At 39.3% G+C, this 23,951-nt stretch overlaps 1 protein-coding gene across 5 annotated transcripts in view; it reads right to left on the bottom strand.

The window, feature by feature from the left end:
• TOX (thymocyte selection associated high mobility group box) overlaps positions 1 to 23,951 on the bottom strand; it is a 191,594-nt gene that overhangs the window by 60,169 nt on the left and 107,474 nt on the right. For all 5 annotated transcript variants that reach the window (XM_077932983.1, XM_028736880.2, XM_028736882.2 and 2 more), the window contains one exon: positions 16,670 to 16,912. In XM_077932983.1, coding sequence (XP_077789109.1) covers positions 16,670 to 16,912 — 243 coding nt within the window. The remainder of the gene's footprint in view (positions 1 to 16,669; positions 16,913 to 23,951) is intronic.

Below are 23,951 nucleotides of genomic sequence, written 5' to 3'. Positions count from 1 at the left end.
GGAAAACACCACAGAAGATTTCATACACTAGAAGTACTTACTTTAATGACTTTGTTTGAAATTACAACTCTATATGATCAACAGCATTGATAGGAAACAAAATGCTGGGAAACAAAATGCTACATTGATTCTTTCTCTCTCTCTTTTCCTGCCCAAATGGAAGACCTCTGTCATCTAACAGTATTGCTCATAGATCAAGAAAGCTGGCCAGAGTCATTAATAACAAAAGTAAACTGATCAGGCAGTCCAACAAGATTTGACAATGGCTTTTTGTCAAAGTAGATACTAATCTGTTGATGCCTGTGAAGTTCATTACAGCAGTAATAAATCAACACTGGTAGCTTCATAAATGTTCAGACATAATGGGGGAGGCTTGCTGCAGGCGAGAAAGCTTGTTAGTTCATTTTTTTCTAGTTTCTAATTGTAGTTGTTTCTTTTAGTCCCAAGCACCTCACTGGAGTGGTGAAATCTTACCAAACCAGAGTTGGAAACATGTTCTGTTCTATCAATTTCACACATAAAGGAAATCAAACTACAATATATATACACTCTAATCAAATCTGCTGAGGGGAGGCCACCTTGCATTTAAACACCCTTTTCACGGACTTTAAATATATATGAATTTTTTAAAAAAGTATTTTGTACATAGAAGATAGGTATGCATTTCCTCCTTATAAACCGTTTCCAGAGTCATATCCAAATTAGCTGATGCCTGTTGCAGCAAAGCGGGTCATAATTTCAAGAAGTGAGGTTCACTGGAGTTTTTTCACCATTCTGGAAAGCATGAAATTTTAAAATGACCAATAAAACCAGTATGATCGGAGATCAAGATGGGACACACAGACACTCAGTATCTGTATCTTGAACAATGACAGCTTTACCCTTGCAAAGTCAATCAATCAATCAATCAATCAATCAATCAGTCAGTCAGTCAATCAATCCTGCACCACCAACCATGTGTGAGAGAGAAAGAAACCACACAGGTGCACAATTAATATTTATTAATAAAAAGTAGAGAGAATCTATGGTCCTCCAGAGGTTGGTGTGTTCCTGCTCTCATCAGCCCCAGTCAGCATTGCCAACAGTCATGGATTATGGAATCCACAACATCTGGAGGGGCAGACGTTCTCCATCCCTAGTATAAAGCATAAGATAACTAAACCAGGAAGAGAGATTTAAAAAACCTTCCTGACACATGTAAGGGTACCTTAGGGGATCGCTAAGAACTTTCTCCAGTTTAAATGATGATGATGATGATGATGATGTTTATTTATACCCCACCCTCCCCGGCCAAAACAGGGCTCAGAGCGGCTAACATCAAATGTATAACACATTAACATAAAATCACACAATCTGTTAAAATACATCCTAAAATCAGATCAGGATCAGAATAGTCAGATGGCAACCCACAAAATGGGGTTGGGGACCTTAAATGCTCATCATTTAAGGTGCAAAATAAGAGAGAAAACAACCTTTTCTTCAATGGCCTCTATATTATTGAGCAAAAAAGTCTGTCTCTTCCTTTATTTTCTACTTTATAACAGAATAGTCTTATTGTGTTCATCATCTGAAGAAAATGTACCCTTGGAACAAGACAGGAAGCTTTTTATTTTTCTTTCTTTTTTTTTTAAAAAAAAACCTCATACCAACTTAGGCCAGTTTTTCTCAACTTGCTTCCCTCCAGCTGTTTCGGAACTACAGCTTCCAATGGATGTACCAGATGGGGGTTGTAGTTCAAAACACCTGGAGGGTGCCAGGTTGGGGAAAGGCAGTTTAGACAGTTTTTGCTTTATAGAGATAATTACTAATCCTGCACCTGTGCAGTTTTACACATCATACTTTTTTTCTTGCTTATAATACTGTCTCCAATCATCTGTACACCACCTTCATGATCATTGGCTAAGCAAATTGTTAAATTGCAGAGATCAAGTGTTGCTCTGTGATTATACCTGCAGCCAAAAACTGCATACTGTAACTATGGTTACACTTTGAAAACGGGACCTATTAGAAGTATACAAAACTTTTCTTTTGTTGTGTTGGTAAATATGTGAGCAAATCCATCTATGTCACATGAAGCCTAACCCTAAGTAAGTATACCTGGAACTGAGTTTCACTGACCTCAATGACACCTACTTCCAAACAAGTTTGATTATTTTAGCAGTGTCTTAAGCAGTATCTGCTTACTTCTTAGATGTTTTGACTGTGCATTTTAATATGTTGTGCGCCGTGACACTGTTAGGGGATGGCCCAGTGAGGCCTGAGCAATGGGTCTCTTCTGCTGGGTTCCAAGTTTCTTGCTACGTCCTCCATTTTGTTTTTTAAAAATAAGCTTTTTAAAAATACTTTGCTTGTAGGGTGGCGGCTCCACATTGCCACAAAATGCAGTGCCAGCAAGATCGGCATGCACTATCTTCTCAGAGGCCCACATGTTTATCAATTCCATATGAATTAGTATTTGCAAATTATGTGCAAATTTGTGTAATAGCTCTGGACACTGATTCTTTTAAGTGTCTAGCGTGTTTGGGAACAAGTTTACTTTGAGGCAGGAAACAATTTTTTCGCTGCCCCCTTCTCCATGCCTCTCTCTTTGCTTCTGTTACTCTCTGAATGTTGAAGGTACTGTATTAATGTAAATAGATAACAGACCATTGCTCCATCTAGCTCAGTACTGTCTATACTGACCCTTGATTGTCAGTAGCTCTTTAGGGTTTCAGACAGAGAGCTCCTCCCAGCCCTACCTGGAGATGCTGTGGGGTTGAACCTGTGGTCTTCTGCTTACAAGGCAGCTGCTCTACCACTAAGCTACAGTCCTCAATAAATAATGTTATAGTATACATTCATTTCTAAAAATACCTAGGTACAAGGGATTCCATAAGAACTTAGGAAACAATCTAGTATCAGCTTAGGCAAATGTTCCTCAACCTTGAGCCCCCAGATGTTGTTAAGACTGCCATCGCCATCAGTCCTGCGTATTGGCTAAGCTGTCTGGGGATGGTTGGAGTTGTATCCCAACATCTGGAGAACCAAGATTGAAGAACACTGGGCTACTAGTTAGAACACCAGTACTATCTGCTCTGACATGTAATAGCTCTCCAGGATCATTGAACCTGGAGCCTTGTGTGTGCAAAACATGTGCCACTGGGTTATGAGATCCCGGTGGGGTGCCATCATGGCTTCCCCCCGCCTGCGCTGGCCGCCATGCCCCCAGGACTTATTAAGAAATTATTTTTGTAGTGTTTGTTTGATTTTGTTGTGTATAGGAGGCATACAAATAAAATGAATGAATGATGAATGGATGAACAGTATCTGTGTTAGTATCTATGGGAGACTTGGAACCTGAAAGAGGACCATGCTTTCTGCTTTAAGTGCTATACCTGTACCTAGAAATAAAGGTAACTGGTTTCAGTGAAATTTACTTCTCTCAAAGTGTGGTTTGGTTCTGAGGCTCAGAATTCAGTCCTGCATCCGATTATGAATTTTTCAGGCTTAAAGGGTGAAAAACAGCAGGTTCTCTGCCCTTGAATACTTTGCTTTTTCCCCCTGGTGATGTGGTTATATGAACCAGATGCTGCAATGTATGCTCCCTTAAGTTCCTGCTACATCATAAGCATTTTTTCCCAATATTATGTATAAAGTTTATTTCCTGATCTGCCTTATTTTGCACACAACTCTTTGCAATATAACTGAATAGTGTAGATTCTATTGCAACTCCTTTAGTTACAGCGCATGATAATTAACAACACAAGAGACAAATAAAGATTTGGTTCAACAGCATGCTGCATACTGTCATGTTGTTACTATATTATCTGTTTTGGCAGACCCATTGTTTAAATTTGGCTGTGGGTAGTGTTTATGTATCTTTGATTCCATCTATTAGGATGAATGTTTGAGAAATACTTACAACCACATTTAGCTATTTCTTTACACATTTTTATCTACCATATGTCTCATTCTGACTGTACACTCCAGAATGGTATTTCTAGCCAATTCTTTAAAAGACTTGGCTTTGATAAATAGAATAAATGAAACAAAAGGCATAAAACGTTTTGCTGAAATCAAAGCATTCAAACAGCTTGGTCAGTTGGTTTGTGAACAGCAACAATAAATAACCATGTGGACAAAAAAAATATTCCAGCGATTTCTGATCTTATATTCATGGTTTCTAAGTCATGTAGAAGTTAAAGTAACCCAAAGAGCCCCTGGCCCCATATCTATGAATCAAAACCGTATGCAACCAGGAAGCCCTTTAAAAGCTATTCTTCAGAAGAACATACCCATCATATTATATATATGCATTGTCAAATGGTAACGTACCGGAAAACAACCCACATCATTTTAAATGAGGTGTTCTAATTTAAACTTAGCTATTGCTATGTAGGTTTTCCCATACAAAGTCTTATGCCTTTCCAAAAAAGATTCAGAATGCAATGAAACACAACAAGTAATAAATAATGTTATGGTTAGCAAAGCATTGGAATCTTCAGAAAAAATGTTATGAACATCTGTCTTCTGTAAGGGGGAAAAACAATGAAACAGCAAATTAGTGTGAAATGACTTCATCTAGAAGCAGTATTATTAATAAACTAGAGCTGACAGAATAATCTTCTTGTAACACCTTAAATACTAATAACATAATAAATTATCTGTTTAAATGGAATATTTTGTTTGCAATCAGTATCAATCTGTTGCATTGATCCACAAAGTTAATAAAAGGTTCAGTACTAAATTACAACACCTCAGCATGTAACCTAATGAAGAACTGTTTCAAAATGGTTTAAAATAAATCACACACATTTTACCTGTCCTTTATAATGTGACATAAGACTAAACAATTTCCACTATGAAAGACTGCAATCCTATTATTTTTCCCTTCCTGCTGAATTCAGTGGAACTTAATTCTGAATGTATATGCATAGGGAAAGCACAGTAAAGGACTTAAAAAAGTTAGAAACAGGATCTGCCAGCAATTGAAGTGTGTTACAGTCATCTGTTAAAGTAAAATTTTTATTGAATATTGTTAACCAAACTGTCCAATAAGACAATCCAAGCCTCCTCCAAACAACAATAGGATGTGACAGCCTGGTGGAGCCACCACCTCGTTCACAACCCCATTGCTCATGTCAGCCAGGTTGGAAGCTTGGGGAAGGCAAACCACTGTGTCTGCCTGGAGGTGGTGCAGTAATTTGGGATCCAGCCTACTTGCCCCTTTGGTGGGCACAATGGGGAGCTCTGTACCAGTGGAGTCATCACTTTGTGGGTGAAGGTAGGAGGACTCGGTAGAGAAACACCTCCAGGCAATGCAAACCCCTCCAGTATGGTGCAAAAGGGTGGATCACAGACGAAAATATCAAATTTTGCCTTAGTTGTTGTCTGATCTATCATTGTATAGCATAAGCCTTTCTTAACCTGCAGAAATTATCTTACCTTTAATTGCAAGCTACATTATTTTACTTGTAAAATGTTATGTACTACGGTATTAATAGTTTTCAGACCATGAAAAACTTTTTTCTAAAAAACCAGGATGAAGCTTGGACATCAGGAAATGGGACTGGAATATATGGAACTGAGTATGATTTAAGGAAGACATAACAAGCAAATAAGTATGTACTATTACATGATTAAGAGCTGTTGGAACCCTTGGGGAGAAATCCATCATATTGGACTAGATAAAGACTATTTTGGACACTTAATGACAAAAGAACCATAGAATTGTAGAGTTGGAAGTCCCAGCTAGTCCAACCCCCTGCAATGCAGGAATCTCAGCTAAAGCGTCCCTGACAGATGGTCATCTACCTTTGCTTCAAAACTCCAAGGAAGGAGAGTCCATAACCTCCCAAGCGAGACCGTTCCACTGTCAAATAACTGAAGAGTTACTTTTGGACTTTTTCAGTGGAAAAGGATGCCCAGCAGATTGAGAAAAAGTTAGACACTAACACAGCTAGAGTTTTCTGGAGTGCACACTTTGAATACTTTGAATATAATTAACTGGCATATCCTATTTCACTTCTTTTTTATTTCTTATCTTCTTTTTCTATAATTTTTTTTTTTTTTTTTGCTTTCTCTCTATATTTATGCTTTGTTTTTTTGAAGTTTCCTATCGTGGATTAATGAACATACACACAGGAAGGTGAAGGGCCCTGCGTGAGAGGCATGGTAGAGAGGATCTCCAAGGGTGGGAAGGTGGGGGATGAGGCGGAAGCTCACAGGTGAGAGCTGGGAGGGTTCACTTTTCTGCGTGTGGAATAAGGATTAAGATATAATTGTGACAGAAGGCCTAGTGTTTATTCTCTCTTCTTTATACTCTCCTCTTTCTTTTTCTTTATTCTCTGCTTATTCTTGCTTCTTTCCTATTTATCTTCTTTGGACTAGTTTGACTTTTATTGTCTCTTACACTGAAAATTCTTAATAGAAATTGAAAGAAAGAAAGAAAGAAAGAAAGAAAGAAAGAAAGAAAGAAAGAAAACAAACAAACAAACAATGTAATGTTTACTGGCAACTAAAGTCTGTATTCTCTGTTGTTCTTGTTTAGTCGTTTAGTCATGTCCGACTCTTCGTGACCCCATGGACCAGAGCACGCCAGGCACTTCTGTCTTCCACTGCCTCCCACAGTTTGGTCAAACTCATGCTAGTAGCTTCTCTACCCATGCTTATTAGCTTGCAATCCAAGGTCTAGACCCTGTACCTATAGTGATTCTATGAACTTTGTCAAGGAAGGAAAGGGGAGAAAAGTTGGAGCTCATGAGACTATTGTAACTTCCTATGCCACTTGCTAAGGGCTGCTAGACTCCTAATACAGGCATAAACTCAATCCCAACCAGGGACCACAGGAAGAATACTTCTTCCCTATTCGAGGCCAGCACTGCCCACTTGCTACACACAGGATGACTCTATGGCTATTACAGAGAAAGTTCCTGTTTGTGCCATGACTGCTACAGATGTTAGATAAACCAGATACAGTAAGGGAAAACAATATAATTTAGAGATTATCATAACATATAATCTAGTATAGGTGCAGCCAGTGATGTTGATCTACAACTCCCTCATCCCTGCCTACTGGCCACTAGGGATTGGGAATTGTACCGCAACATCCAACAACATATGGGGGGCACTAGATTGGCTACTTATATCCTAATAAAATGCTTAAAAGAAAGCTGTTCATATTTTATATGCTATGATTTACTAGCAATAGCTAAAACAAAGCCTATCTACCAGATGTCATATCCTCTCCCTCTCTCTCGAATACACATTTCTCCAATACTTATGGAAATTTAAGATAAATATAAGCATTAAAGTAAACTGTAGACATGAATAATAGTCACAACTGTTTCTGTATTTCAGGCTTCTATAGAGACTGATGTACCATGTAACGAAGCAAAATCTGATTTTCCTCATGTCAAACCTACAACAGAACTGTTTGCCTTATTCACCACATATTGCCTACTATGTCAAACTTTGTCCCTCAAAGAAAAATCTAAAAGTGAACTTTTGTTGCTACTTAATGTCACTCTTAATTAGAAATAAGTAATTGCATGCCCGAGATAAGATTTTATTTCTTACTTCAAAGAAGCTACCTAGAATTGTGCGGTGTCTTTACTTTGAAGAAAATGTCTTTTATCACTTATTTTAGTACAACACATTAAAATCAAATATCTCCTGTAGCAAAATGATTCAAGTCTCTGGAACTCAAATAATTTTCTAATAAAAAATGCATGAGACAAATAAATGCACTTTATGTTCCACAAGAAAAGGCAGTTTCAACAGGCTAATGCTCAGAGAAAATTCATTTTATCAACCAGCCATTTCATTCTGTGGTGCTGTTACAAGCTCTTTCCTGTTGCTAGGCAACCATAATTCATAGTACCTTTTAATGGATACTCTGCTTCTGCTGAGAACATTAAGGTGAAGAGAATAAATGCCTTGGGTGAATCTTGAAATCTTTCATTATGCATGTCATTCTATTTTTGTAATGCTATAATGCTGAAATGTTTCTGTGGCAGGCAACTGAGTTGTGGTAATTGCATATTCCACTCATATATGTTTTGTAAGCAGAGCAGCACGTACTTGTCTAAAATGAGGTATTTCAAACGTGATTGAAATAGGACTTTTCTACTACTAAGGGTAGTAAATAAGCCCCCACAAAAGGGGAGGGGAGAGTATGTCTAGAGTAAGTCTTCAAATTTCCAGTAAGGATCATATAACATAAACTGAAAATAATCAGAAGCTTAGGATTTATTACAAGGGTGCAAGAAAGTACAAAATGTAACACGTAAACACAAAACTATTCTACTGTACTTGGCTGTTTGGTCATTTCTCTCTCTTCCTGGGTCTCTTTCCTGCCTAGATTTAGTATTGCTCAGACTAATAAATGATACAGTAAGATCAGCCATATCATTGCCTATTTGGACCCGTATAAATTTGTCAAATTCAAAGCCAGGATCCAAATATCTGTTCATCTAGTTCACAGCACATTGATGCATGCTAAACAGCTTTGTGATGTGGCAACGAGGAGTGAGTAGCTGTTATTTAAAGAAAAAGGTGAAGCCAAGAATCCTAGTGACTGAACGCAAGGCCTTGCATAAGCCTAAAGTAGCTTTATAGAACCTGGTTTATAGAACATACCGGCTTGTCTGGGCAGTAGATAATGACTGAAAGTGAATAGGGAAAATATTTCCAGCTCACATACATGGAGCTGCCTCATACCAAATTGCTGGTTTATTAGCTTCGTACACAGACCGACAATGGCTTTTGAGTCCTTCCCACTTAAACATGGAGATGTCAGTGACTGAACCTGGGGCCTTCTCTATCATTGAGTCATAAAACCATAGAACTGTAGAGTTGAAAGGGACCCCCAAGGGTCATCTAGTCCAACCCCCTACAATGCAGGAATCGCAGCTAGAGCAAAGTCCTTTTCCTTATTCCTCAATGCTCCAATCTGTGGGTCTTGGGTTAATAGAACCAACAGGAACAGATAGGCCAAGCAAAGTCAATAAGCTATTGGGAGTTGTCGGGGTTGCAAGTTGGAAGTCTTTGGTTGTGTTTATGTTTGGTTGCCCATATCAAAACTGCTGCCTGCCACATCTCCCTGTCTGTATAGCAGTCTAAGGAACCAGCACTGCATCTGCAGCCCTGCCATTCACAGGTGGATGGCAGGACAACCAGGTCTGATGTTGTTGTGCGGCAACAGTGGGACCAGCTTTGGATCGAGTGGACCCTGCACTGGCTCTCATAACACCCTGTTTCAAGACTTTCTACTTGCGCCTGCCAGTGAGGAACTGGCCAGTGGGTCTGCCATCCATTGCCAGGAGGTCAGCTGAGCCAGGAGAGTTGGGCAGAAGTACTCCTCTGCCTAATCCACCCCCTGGACTTGTTGGGATGGTGGTGGTTGGATCACCATGTTAAGCTCTACACAACTAGGCTGGCAATTAGACACTCATTGATATTTCTGTTTGTGCTGGGACCTTTTTGGAGCAACAATGTCTTCACCTCTATGACATGTTTCCGTGCATTCTTTAGCTCTGACTATTGACTCTATGACATGTTTCCATGCATTCTTTAGCTCTGACTATTGGCTTGTTCCCTTTCCTCTGGAATCCCTGGTGCAACTCCTGCTCCTGGTTTGTGGCTCCTGGCTGAACTTTGAGTGTTGTATATGGCTCTGTTATGGCATAAGCACATGCAACATGAGCCATAGTCTCCCTGGTAACCTGCGATTCAATGGAACTGCCAACACTTCATTTCAGATCTCCTTTCACCAAGGAGTAGTAACTAGTTACCTTTTCACAAGCTATTTTATGCCTTAACATTGCAGGTCCTATTACATGACCCATGGTGAAAGTAAAGCCAGAGAAAGCAGGGCACATAAATTAAATACCTGCCTTCATTTTAATTCTTTTTATATATGCTAAAAGCAAACAACAGGTGGCTCATCTTGCCAAACATTACGGCTGTACCATAGATCATTTAAATACGCCTCAAAATCATGAATCTTGCAGAATGGGATGGCTTGACATGTTGTTTTCAGTCTCCACTCTTCATCTGTACATTGTGGGTGCTTGCTTGATGAGAATGCTTGTTTGAACTGGATGAAATAAAATAAATGACCAGGATCCAAAGAACTGAGCAACTACCTCTATATGCTGAAGAATGAACTACAGGCAACTCCCCATTTACACAGGAGTTACCTTCCAAGGCACCATGTGTTTAAGTGAAATTGCATATATTTCGAGCACCACTGAAAATATCTGCAAACACTCCATTCTGCCCCTGCCACTCCCCACCCTTGCCCTACTCCACCCCTTTTTCAGATGTTTTTGTGATTTTTTCTGTCACTTCTGGATTTGGTATGATGCACATATGCATAGTCATACACATATTGAAGACACATAAATAGGGGGTTGCCTGTATTCACTAAATAGTTTTAATTGATTGTTGTTGTTGTTGTTGTTGTTGTAACTGACCCCGGGACTTCACGGTGAAGGGCAGGTAAGAATACTGACATTCCAGGATCCTATTCTCATTGTGGCCAACCAGCTTCCTATGGGAAGCTAGCAGGATATTTGTGCAACAGCAATCTCCCTACTTTGCTCCACAGCAAGTGGAATCATGGGGTACCATCTTATCCTTCACCCCAGGCAGCAAAATGTATTATACTGGGCCTGCTCTCTCTTCTTCCCACATATACTAACTTTTCTTAAGAAATGTATGTGGTGATCCAGAAATGAGATGTCAATATCAGTACTTTGGATCAAATTCTCCACTGTATAGTCTCTATAACACAAACCCACAGAAAAAAATAGGTTTGTATTTATTCAGAAGGCAGGATATAGAGCTACAACTCAATCAATTCTTTTCTATAAAGAACATCAGTAAAGAACAGGAATATAAGTGAAAAGGGGAACCTAGCAAGAGACATTGCCTTAACATTTCTGAAATGTGAGCTCTCTTGCTCAGTGTGTGTGTGTGTGTGTGTGTGTGTTCTCCGAAGTATCCTTCACTGAGTGATATTAAATGATTTCCTAAGTTGAGCCCTAACTGCTATTTTTTCCTATTACTCTTGAGTGAAACAGATTTAATAGCAAATTGGATAGAACCTACTATTTGCAAAATAAATCCAGAACATTAATTCTACATCAAGAGAATTCAACATTTCATTTCGTTTGTTTTGCATGTTCCACTGTAAGGGTCAAAAGGATCTAATGTAGACATGCTATATTTTCAAGTGCATTGTGAGGCAGGCAGAGAGGGAGAGAGACAGGATGCTCAATATCATTTATCAAAGAATGAAAAGAGCAGCAAACAGAGACCCATCCAGTGGAAGGTCACAGCCAATAACATTTCTGCAAATAGAAAGGGGCTGCAGAAGCATCAAATGCAAATTACTGTTTGCTGGAGAATTTTAATGGAGTTCTACGTCACATTATAAAATGTTTAATTGTAACCCCCTTTTTAATAACACCATCTGATTAAATGAAAAGATGCCCTGCTGATGGCAATTACAATCTGTCAAATAGCATATTTATTTACAGTTTAGTTTCTAAAGCTGCAAGATAAAAAGGGAACTCTCTTCAGCTTGTCAACGAACTATAATTATTGTGTATCCTTCTGTCAGTTTGCTACATAAAACTTTTGGTCCTAAAATGGATCTAATTATATCTACAGCAACAATTTTATAAATGTTTGGTTTCTCTTTTCCTTCAACCTCTATGGAATCTCTGTTAAGAGGGGAATAAAGCACCATATTGCATTAACATCAGGCATTTCTTAGATTATTTCATGATATTTTGCAGCAAGGTTTGGGAGAGACAATCAGATGGGTGGGGTTTTTTCAGTTTTCAAAAACTGAAGAGATTTTGCATCTACATATTCTTCCTAATATTGCTGCTTGAATGAAGTGAATATTATCTAGGCAGTATCATCCCATATTACCCAGTTGTACTCCTCCATTACTGAATGTGAAACTGTGAGTGTGTATATACCTGCACATGCGTGTATTTTTGAGGAGGCAACTTTGTTCATTACTTTTTGGTGGGTTTAATATGTGTGTGTGTGTGTGTGTGTGTGTGTGTGTGTGTGTGTAGACTTTCTATGGACTCCATGAGGAGGGACATCGGTATTTTCTTTTTTCATATAGTGTTATCTCAGCATAGAGAAATAGCTTCCGAATCAAGCCATCTGGGGTAGACAGTTAAACTGGGAATTATATATTATATATAGAAAGTGCCTATATATAAAGCGCATTATATATAGAAAGTGCCTTTTGTATCATTTGGTGGTTTTGGTAGTATTTTTAGGGTGCAGTCCTATACACCCTTATCTGTAAACACACATATCTGGAGATACATTCCACTGAAATCAGCTGAGCTTCATTCAGAATAGATATGTATAGGGTTGTGCCATTGGGCAGAAATGAAGTCTAAGTATGGTCAATTGAATTCTCTCTCACATGTTATTCACATTATCCTTGTGCAACTATTTTTTTGCTCCCTCTATCTACGGCTACCCTCTATCACTGTTAAAGTTTAGACTATAAGCTTTGGGTGTGCAACTCAGTAATGTTCTAGTTCTGGAAGAATACACAGATGGGTCAGAAATTGCAGTCAAACATAACTATGTATGAGTACTAGTTAGTGTATGATGGGGTTGGGACAAAAAAGCTGGATACCTAGACTCGGCTAGGTCACACGCCCTCTTCTCTGATGAGGCAGGAAGCGAAGCCTTCTCTTCCTGTTCCTTCTCTCTCCCCACTATGTCAATGACAAAGGAAGACGTATCTAAGCAAAATCCAAGCTTAGATCACTTGTTTGAAACTATCTTTATTTTCTACCCAAGCGTATTCTGCCTGTGTTCTCTTTGCTGCTGCTTAGATAAATGCATTAATCTGCCTTTGGAATGTTTTGTAAGTAAAGCTTTTAAAACTTACTTTACAGTGTGTGGTCCTGTTCATGCTAAGAGGGGTAGAAAGAGGGGAGTGCTGTTTGCAAGACTAAATGAGATAAATGTGTCTAACAAACTATATTCCTAATGTTATACTTCTGCTTGACTTTAAACTCTGCTACTGGGTGCTCTCCCCTGCTGCAGAGTTCAGCCTGTGTTTAGCCCTGTGTTTTGAATCCAGGCACACAGCTGATTATTTTGTTATTTACCCCACACATTTGGGTCACAGGGATTCTGTTTTCTCTCACACTGCAAGCCCTGGTTTTCAGCATGACACAGCAATCAAATGTAATCACCCAACACCAGGTGAAGGTATAAAGCACTCAGAGTTCAGCTCACACTTATGTGACACACAGATTCGCTTCACATGAAGTGGTGGAAGATGAGAGAGAGAGAGAGAGAGAGAGAGAGAGAGAGATGGTCAGAAGTTTCCAATGTGTTAAAGGGAAAGTGGTACTGAGAAGGGAGAAAGTTAAAAATCCTTCTGAGTACATGCAAGCTGAGATCCACAAGTAACTTGAGCTTACCTCAAACTATAAAAAATGCTGCTGTCATTACAGACAGCTGGCTTTTCTTACATAAGGTTCACTACCACCAGTTACAAAAAAATAAACATGTTACATGATACAGAAAAATAAAGTAGAGGTGTTCCATTTCCTTCAGTGTTTTGTAAGATGCTTTCTTTAGTCCTCTCATGAAAATAAAAAATAGGCTTCAGCTATTGGTGCAGAAATGTTATATAACAGTTTGCAGCCTTTATTGCAGCCAATATGATGGAACGCTAATGCTGTGATATTGAGTTTTTGTATGAAGAAACTGAATCCCTATAATATTTATTTTATTTTAAATAAATGATTTTGTTATTCTGAATCTGGTAACTTTATCTGACTTTGGTGTTCTATAGATTTTTAAAAAATCAAATAACATTCTGACATATTGAAAAATTTATATAAAATAAATTAATGCAAACATTTAAGAATATTTCAGAAATGGAAACAACAATGGTCCTCTTTGAAAGTTGTAATAATACGTCATTCTTTCCTGTAGGCAGTAAATTGGAAATGCTACAGTGAAAGCATTTGAATGTATTGATATGCTGCATTTGCTACAAACTCATAGAAACATTTCTACTTTAGTTTCATGTGTCCTCTGTTCTACCTATTGATGTAATCATTGTCAAAACACTTGTTCAGTAGCCTTTAGAATGCAAAGGGAGCTTTGAATATATGCTAAGCTAGATAATAAACCCGCATTATCCCAGCTTTTGTTGCTAGTACAAAAAAGAGCATTTCAGAAATAAATCCATCACTTTTACTGCCTTTTACTGTCTTTTTTCACTTTAAACTTCACAATTTAAAAATTTAAACCACTCAGATAAAGTGAAATCCATCTTATCTTTTCCTTCTTTAGTTTCCAAAATATGACATAATGTTGAAAGAATATGTGCTCTATTTTAACTGCCATGCAGATAATAGACCTTTAAAAGAACATAGATGTTCTTTGGTACAAAAAAAAAATTAACCTTGGTTTCTTACTTTACGATAACCCCCCCCCCCCCAAACCAACCTTTTCCAAAACAACCATTGTCAGTGAATGAGGTCTTATCTCAATACAATCTAGTAAGTGCTATATTGAATTGATTTGGACTGATGAGCTCCCAAGAACGAGCTCAGACTGCTAAAGAAAAAGGAAAGGTGTGATGGATGATGAATTCAGGACCTAGGCGGGGAAAATGAGGTTTAGTTTTAGGCAGTATAAAAGAATTTTAAGATATAGAAGGAGCACTTGCTGAAGAGGTCAGCTAGGTCATTGGGGACTGTAAAGAAAAAGTGTGGAAGAAAAAAGTTCCGCCGCAAGTTTGGCCAGGATACAAGAAAAAGAGTAGTGACAGAATTGGGGCTATAATAGTTATTACGACTCAGTTGTTGGCAGCTAATTGCCTACTTCATCTCTGGCTTCCCCCACCCCGCATAATTAATCACATGATGTGGGGCACACAAACCACTTGAATGGCAATGCCCATCAACTTTTTTTTGGGGGGTGCTCAATTATTTTATTGGGGGGGGGTAAAGGAACCTTGGCCCCTAGGAGTTGGCTCCATACAGTTTTGTGTGTTATAATTGGAAAGGAAGTTGCTTGTGTGAGTCACTGATGATTCTGCCTGTACCCTTTCCCGTAATATCTGTCACTAGTTCCAGGGGGCTAGTCCCTATCTCCACTGCTTGATTCCTGCCTGGATGACATTCTCGTTGATGTCCACTGGCCGAGACTGAGGTTTTAGCCTTCTGAGAAGTGTTAAGGAAGGGCTCTGATGAACACAGAGAAAGAATGAATTAAACAAAGATTTTGCTGTTCTACATTTTATTTATTGTGCACTGCCTAGAGATTGATTTAATATGAATGATTTGATCCATTTCCTAAAATAAATAAATACCCTGTGATGAAAGAACGATGACAACACATAATTCAAGGGAAAACAAACTATTTGAGTCTTATTCAATCATTTTTCTCCCCTTGAGTTTTGAGTTTCTCTCTGCCTGTCCTACTTTAAGATCTCAAAAGAAGGTTGGCTACTTGCATCCCTTGGCCTCGCTCTCCTTTCCCTTGCTCCAGTTGCTCAGTGCAATGATCTATAAGCTCTCAAAGTTCTATTGTTCCCATTTCTTTGCAAGAATCAGATATGAAGCTTCAATACTTAAGGGAGCACTCAGCTTCCAAACTCTAACTTCAGTACAGAAGAGGTCATATCCATGAAGCACTGCTGGAGCACTTTGTTGAAGTGTCAGATGCTTACCCTTACCTTCTCTGGGTACTTTTACTTTTTTATTGTTAAGACCCTCCATATAATTCAGATCGCTTTCCTTTATGTAAAGCTGGGGTAGTTTATTTTATCTGTAAGTTGAAACTGAAGCAAATTTGAAGTAGTTCCCAAAATTACTAAAAATAACCTTTCACCCAGTAGAATAGAAGGACTATGGTCAAGCTCTGACCTCAAAAGAGAACAGAAAATTCAATGGACTGTCTAGTCCTCAACTATTTTCCAACACTGGAATGAGCAACACAACACGTGTGATAATAAGAAGCAAGAAAAAGCAGGGCCAGCTGTGGATTTCTTGCCACGGGTACAAATGTGATCTACGGTTTTCTACTGTAGATAACTACTTTGGACCATATCCAGTCAAACTGAAAGAACTCTACTCATGTCTCAATGTAGGTTTAAATCTAAGCAGGTGATGTAACCAAAAATTTTACAAGCCTGGTTTGGAAACTATAAATATTTCCAGCTCACAATGCTTAGCTTAATTATAAAGCAAATACATTTACCTTCAAAGGTTCCACTATGAAGCCTAAACCAGGGTTTCCCCTCCCTCTCTCCCTTGTGTTGCAGGTACCAGGAAGCCTAAGGAATAGCTCTCTACCATATATCCAGTATATTTGAGGGAAGGAGTGGGAGGCCTGATATTTGGGCCTGATTCTGCTCATCAGGAGAGCAACACACCCTAAATGTTTCTGGACTCAGGAAGAGAAACAAATATTTTCTGATTCGAGTCTAATTCTTAACTGAATCAAGAAGAGTTCACCAGCCACTAGCTCAAACCACTGCATATCAGACATAATCTATTAAGAAAGCTACATATGCAAACCACAAAACAGTACTAGATGCTTAAATCCAATTACAGAAGGATATAAGGGCACTTGAAACATGCTTTGAAAAATATGTAGATAAAAGTCTTACCACCGACAGTGAATTTGAAAGCAGTGTTCCATCTTGGCCAAGCATATTGGAGACTGTGATTTCAGGTAGGTCCATGTTTTGTGGATGGAATGGAAGCAGGCCATTATGGTTGATCGGGTGACACAGTGAAGGATAACCAGATTCTGTGTCATTCAAATGTACCAGTGAATGGTCAGGTAATGAAGGTGGAGTGATGGGAGGTATGTTAAAATCTTCACTTTCTAGACTTGGGCCAGGAAAAGACTGTGGAAAGATGAAAAGCAGAGTTTCAGTTAAAATGCCATGAACCCTAAGCCTTAAGATAGGGTTATCCTTAAGATAGGCAGCAGATAAATAAAAACACTGCAAACTTTAAACAAAATGACCATATTCCCTTTTCAAATCCTATAGAGTATTAAGCAGTCATTTCTGCATTGGAAAAGAGACCATTTTAAACACCCTTACACTGTAATAAAGCAATTGCACTACTGTGTGTAGAATAAAAATTGCCTCAAAGGCATAAAACCTTTGATATTTTCACAGCTTCCATTAGATAGAAAACCCCCTCCCCAGCAGCTGAATTCAAGGGCCCCATTACAATTTTCTCAGAGTCTTGATCAGGTTGAATACCTTTTTCATGGGAACTTTGGAAGTGGAATGCAATTTATGAAATTAACATTGGATCAAAAAGACCTCATAAGATTCCCTGCCACTCAAGAACAAAAATAATAGAAGGGGGGGGGGAGAAATATTGTGCTTCAATGTTGCTCTAAGGTGTACAAGAGAAGAATACATTCATTCAGCTATACTAGAAGAACCAAATTAACCTAGAAACAGAATGTAAGTCTGTTTCTGATACAGTTACATGGGTATCTACAAGTAGATTCAGCTCTATGCACAGTTGTGGATGCAAATGTTAACCTTACACACATATACAACAATCAAGACTGTTAGTGATATCAACTTGGCCACCCAGGGCCTACAATCTGTGAACCGCCCTGAGATATTATGATGAAGGGTGGCATATCAAACAAACAAACAAACAAACAAACAAACAAACAAACAAACAAACAAACAGTTTTGGGAGTGAATGTGAATGGTGTTGACAGTACCACCCATTGTCCACCCAACAAATTAATGGTGCTGACAGCTCCTACCATCTGTTTGGAGCAGTAGCTCTCATGACTTTCAGTCCAACAACAGAAACTGGATGCAGCCTGGATCCATGTACAAAGTACTGCTTCCATGCCTACATTATCCAGCTGGATCAAGTTGTATATTTGTAACCACATTCCAAATTACAATTATTATTATTTTTACATACAAATTAATGTAAAGTCATCCACCTAAACGATAATTTGATTGCATAAGGTTTTTTTTTTCCTTTTCTTCCTGCTGGCTGGTGGTGTTAATTAGGCAGATGGTAAATATCCAACAGAAGCAGAGTAATAATTTTCTAAATAACAGTGAACCAACTGAATTATGCTGGATGTCAGCAAGACAAAGGAAAACCCGTTTCTTTTCTTCTTCAAGTGTTCAGAATTATGCTGTGTTTGTTTTCATCAGCACAAAGTCTTGTAAGTGTATTCTTATAACTGAACTATTTTGTGAAAGGCTTGTGCATGAGAAAGAGAGTTGGGTAAGACAGTAGCCTTTGAAACTGTTGTAGCAGCATTAGAACACCTGAAATTATTCTCCCTTCAGGTGCATGTTTACTGAAGCACTGTTTAAAGCAGGCTTGCTCAACCTCGGCCCTCCAGGTGTTTTTGGCCTACAACTCCCATGATCCCTAGCTAGCAGGACCAGTGGCCAGGGATGATGGGAATTGTAGTCTCAAAACATCTGGAGGGCGCCGAGGTTGAGGAAGCCTGGTTTAAAGCCACAGCAACGTGGCTTATAATGCTCAAGTATTCCTGAATGACTAGAAGAACATATACAGGTATAATTTGCTTTCTCCTTTAATTCTCCTATAATTCTATCTCCTTTCAAGCTCTTGCTTCCAATCTGCCTACTTTGTTTCTATTCTGGCCATATTGTGGCCAAGGGGAAACTGCAATGGGCAATGCACTCCGATACCCCACAGAGGGTTGTTGTTATAATTGCTCTCCTTTACTAGCTTAGAAGGAAATATGACTTAGATCAGGGGTTAGCAAGCTTTTTCACCAGGGGGCCAGTCCACTGTCCCTCAGACCTTGGGGGGGTGGACTATATTTTAGAGGGGGGGAATGAACCAATTTCTGTGCCACACAAATAATAATAATAATAATAATAATAATAATAATAATAATAATAATAATTTATTATTTGTACCCCGCCCATCTGGCTGGGTTTTCCCAGCCACTCTGGGCGGCTTCCATAGAAACCAAAAATACACTAAAATATCACAGATTAAAAACTTCCCTGAACAGGGCTGCCTTAAGATGTCTTCTGAATGTCAGGTAGTTATTTATTGCTTTGACATCTGATGGGAGGGCGTTCCACAGGGCGGGCGCCACTACCGAGAAGGCCCTCTGCCTGGTTCCCTGTAGCTTTGCTTCTCGTAATGAGGAAACTGCCAGAAGGCCCTTGGCGTTGGACCTCAGCGTCCGGGCAGAATGATGGGGGTGGAGACGCTCCTTCAGGTATACTGGGCCGAGGCTGTTTAGGGCTTTAAAGGTCGACAGCAGCACTTTGAATTGTGCTTGGAAACGTACTGGGAGCCAATGTAGGTCTTTCAAGACCGGTGTTATGTGGTCTCGGCGGCCGCCCCCAGTCACCAGTCTAGCTGCCGCATTCTGGATTAGTTGTAGTTTCCGAGTCACCTTCAAAGGTAGCCCCACGTAGAGCACATTGCAGTAGTCCAAGCGGGAGATAACTAGAGCATGCACCACTCTGGTGAGACAATCCGCGGGCAGGTAGGGTCTCAGCCTGAGTACCAGGTGGAGTTGGTAGACAGCTGCCCTGGATACAGAATTGACCTGCGCCTCCATGGACAGCTGTGAGTCCAAAATGACTCCCAGGCTGCGCACCTGGTCCTTCAGGGGCACAGTTACCCAGAGATGCATTTTAAGTAAAAGGGCACATTCTACTCAAGTAAAAACATGCTGATTCCCGGACCGTCCGTGGGCTAGATATAGAAGGCGATTGGGCAGGATCCGGCCTCTGGGCCTTAGTTTACCTATGAATGACTTAGATGCTCTGACGGGGGGGGGGGGCACCACTGAGCTACTCTCCAGAAATTTGTAAGCAATACTGTCAAAGTTGCAATGGGAGAAGGAAAATACATGTGTGCCAAGTTCTGGGAATACATGTATTCCAATCAAAAAAGAAGAAACTAGGATATCCATGAAAGACTGAGAATGCCTTGGGAAAGTCCAAGATCCCCACATTCTGGAAAAGAGAATTGGTCTTCTGTGGGTCAACAGGAGAAGCCCATCAATCCCACCTATAAGGTATAAGGTATGGCTTCAGTATAAGGTATGGCTGCCAGGTTTGACTCAGATACTTGCTAGTAAGTTTGGAGGTGAATTATCAGGATATTCTACTGAAAATCTGTTATACATGCCTTGGATGGCTGAGTGGCTTGGAGATTCTAACCCAAACAACCCTTTGCCAAACATATAATCAGTTTGCTTCTTACTGAAAAAACAGCAGGGAAGCACAAGGAATTCTTAGCAACTTGCACTGTATATCAAGGTGAAAGAGCAAAAAGACAACCTTAACATTGTGTCTTTTTTAGAGCTGCCTTATGGCAACATAGAACAAACTAAACCACAAGTTTTAATGCTCTCAGCAAGCTACCTGTGACTATCTCACCTTCACCTTGCTACATGTCACACAGGGCTGGATCCTGAGAATGAGACTCATTATTGGAATGTAGAAAATGAGGGGTATAACCTATTCAAAAGGAATAGACCAAACAGGAAGGGAGGAGAAGCAGCATTATATGTAAAGAATATGTACACCTGTGAGAATATCCATGATTTGAGGAATGGAGGGCAGGTTAAGAGCATCTGCGTAATACTTAAAGGAGAGTGAAATGATGGTGACTTCACTGTGGGAGTCTCACACGCTCACTTATTACAGGAAACTCAATCTATGTTTTGCTGGAGATAGTTTAGACATAGTGGAACTGTGTTATAAATATTTCTCTCGCAACGTAATAGTAAATAAATGTACACTATGTGGAAACTAACAAATTAGATAATTTCTATTTTTCCAATGCTCACTGGAAGGACAGATCCTGAAGCTGAGGCTCCAATACTTTGGCCACCTCCTGAGAAGAGAAGACTCCTTGGAAAAAGGCCCTGATGTTGGGAAAGATGGAGGGCACAAGGAGAAGGGGACGACAGAGGACGAGATGGTTGGATAGTGTACTCAAATCTACCAGCATGAGTTTGACCAAACTGCGGGAGTCAGTGGAAGACAGGAGTGCCTGGCGTGCTCTGGTCCATGGGGTCACGAAGAGTCGGACGTGACTAAATGACTAAGCAACAACAACAACAACAACATTTTTCCAACTGTGTCAATGAACTTATGAAAGCCAGAACCCTACATCCCACCACTAATTTAAAATACAACTGAGATATGTCAATGTATCTGCCTACAATATCAGGTCTTGGGACAGAACAGTATGCTATATCCTATAGGATCCAGTCATTTACATTTTAACAAATTATCAGGTTCCAGTATGTACTGAAGGTCAGCAATGTGAGTGAATTGCCTGACACAATACCAGCTAAGTGAGTCTAAACTATTGTCTCTTAAATGGACTGTAAAATATGCCCAGTAACACTTCATGGCAAAGCACAGAGCATGACTTAATAAGTGAAGTTAATATATAATAATTATAATGACATCCTGACTATCATCAAAGTATTTGAAAATGAAAAGATAGCAATTAAGTATAAATATATGCCACCTTTCTCCTTTGGGTTACATGGAAATGGCTTTGTTTCCTGATGCTTGTTCAGTGACTAATTCTAGCTTGAATTCAATCACTAAAATTTGACTGCTTTCCAGCAGTTGCGGTCCACCTCTCTTTCCCCACAAATCTATTAGACACGAATATTATTGACCATACTTTACAGAAAGAATGATGATCTTAGTGTGGTAGCAAATTGCAAGCTAATCATTAGTAAGCTATTTAGCACCTTCATTGGGTCAAGCCTTGTAGCTTATACCCAATTACACATGCTTACATCATAGTGACTTTAATGGAAATGAGTATTTTTGTAGCTAGGAATAGACTACTGTAGACATAATTTGTTAAAACAGAGGGAAAGCCACAACATGCATCTTTCTGAAAGTTAGGAGTATTGAAGAACCAAGCAGTGGTCAACATTTTTCTACTACACATAAACTAGGATAGCGTGGAACTAAAAAATCAGGGTTGGGGAATCTATGGCTCACCAGATGTTATTGGACTCCAGCTCCCATCAACATGGCCAATGGTCAGGGATGATGGGAGTTGTAGTCCAGCAACATCTAGAAGGTGACAGATTCTCTTCCCCCGATATAATACATTACTGTACAACACTTCAATCTACTTTATAAATCATCTTAACACTCAACAAAAAATGTCCAACAGCATCACTGATATGGCTAATTCAATGATCCTGTAAAGAATTTCTTATATTTCTTTATTGAACAGACAACAGCAATGTCACAATCGTTTAAAAACACACACAATAAATTAAGTCAAGCAGAAGTCATCAAGAGCATATTGTTGCAGAAGGTACATTTTCCCTGTGAAGTGTTCATCAGTTTCTTTAATTCACATTAGATAAAGGGCAGTGCTTCAAGCAAAACATTATTTTTCCACTACAAGACCAGGAGAATGTTGACTGCTGCATAACTGATTTTTAAAGCGGCAAATTCAGAGTCCCCTAAAAGGAAATAGGTGTTTATTAATTAAACATGCCATTTGAATAGCTTCCCCAACTATTTTCGTATAGGTAGTGACCCAACCTTAAACTGGTTCATCACAATCCTATGCATGCGTATTTACAACTAAGTCCCATTCAATTCAATGGGGGTTACTTCTCGTGTGTATAGGATTACTGCTGGCAGCAAAAGGAAAAAGCCATGCCAACAGATAGAACCCCATTTCCATGGAAATTTAAGGCAGCTAAATGGCTGAAGATGCAATAATCTATTCACTGATTGTGCTATGTAATTAGTAACTGTTACTCAGAAAGTAACCAAGCAGCATCAGCTCCTTGTGGTCGTTATTACAACCCATATGTGAACTGGACCCCTCACCATGCCCTCATCTTTTCAGTGTCTGATGAAATACCAGTATGGTCCTATTGCTGCATATGTGCTACCTCTCTCCAAACAGTGGAAAATGCACACTATTGACAAAGATACTAAAAGGCATGTTTGAGTCTTGTGGCACCTTAAAAACTATCAAATGTCTTAAGCAATATATACATATTAATATCAGATTTGTATCCATTTACTCCTTTGTGCAGAGACTGGCCTGTTTGTCCAAGACAGAATGCAGAAGGACATTGCTGCCAGATGATGATATATATCACATTGGAAGATGAACAGGTGAATGAGTCCTTGAAGTTGTGGCTGACATTATTAGGTTCTGTAGTAGTTTTGCCCAAGTAGGTAAAAGCAGTAATGGCCACTGGGGAGCACTGGGCCCACAAAGCTGCCTCATAGCAGTAGTGTCACTGCCACACACCAAGACTGTGAGGACGGGGTGGGGTGGGGTGAGATCGGGGCAGTTTGACCTCACTGCCACTGTGCCCTGCCCCTCACTGCTCAGTACATGTCAGCAACACAATGTCAGGTGATTAGATCTGTGGTCCTCCACGCCAGCCACTCCTGGATACAGGGACAGAGTTGGTATCTGGGTTTGTTGCAGGGTTTGGTCTTTCATAGTTCGTTTCCAAAGTTGTACATATACGTAGACCCAAATATTTTTAGATAGCATTCTGATCTTTGCTTGCAACAATATATAGTGCTACCAGGGACTAAGTCTTGTCCTTTTGGATAAAGCTATCCAAAAGTAATAATTGAGTCCTGTCATATGATACATGCTTTTTTCTTTGCTTCTTCTTAACTGTGATTTTTGGTTGTCTTTTATTCTATATTTAAAGAGATCAAACTGCATCCTGTTAGAACATGTGAGGTTCATGATGTTCCACTCCATTCTGAACGTACTTTTTTTTTTACATTTTAGAGTATTTTCCCCTCCTCCTCTTTTCTTTAAAATCTTTACTTCACTTTTCAGCTATCAAAGTGGCACATATAGATAAAACAAGATTTTAAAAACCCATTGAAAATGATTTCCTTTTGCTCCTCTTCT

This window comes from Podarcis muralis, chromosome 8, assembly GCF_964188315.1.
Source record: "Podarcis muralis chromosome 8, rPodMur119.hap1.1, whole genome shotgun sequence".
NCBI lineage: Eukaryota > Metazoa > Chordata > Lepidosauria > Squamata > Lacertidae > Podarcis > Podarcis muralis.
Note: the sequence above shows the minus strand (reverse complement) of the source record. Positions and strands in the feature narration are given on the sequence as shown.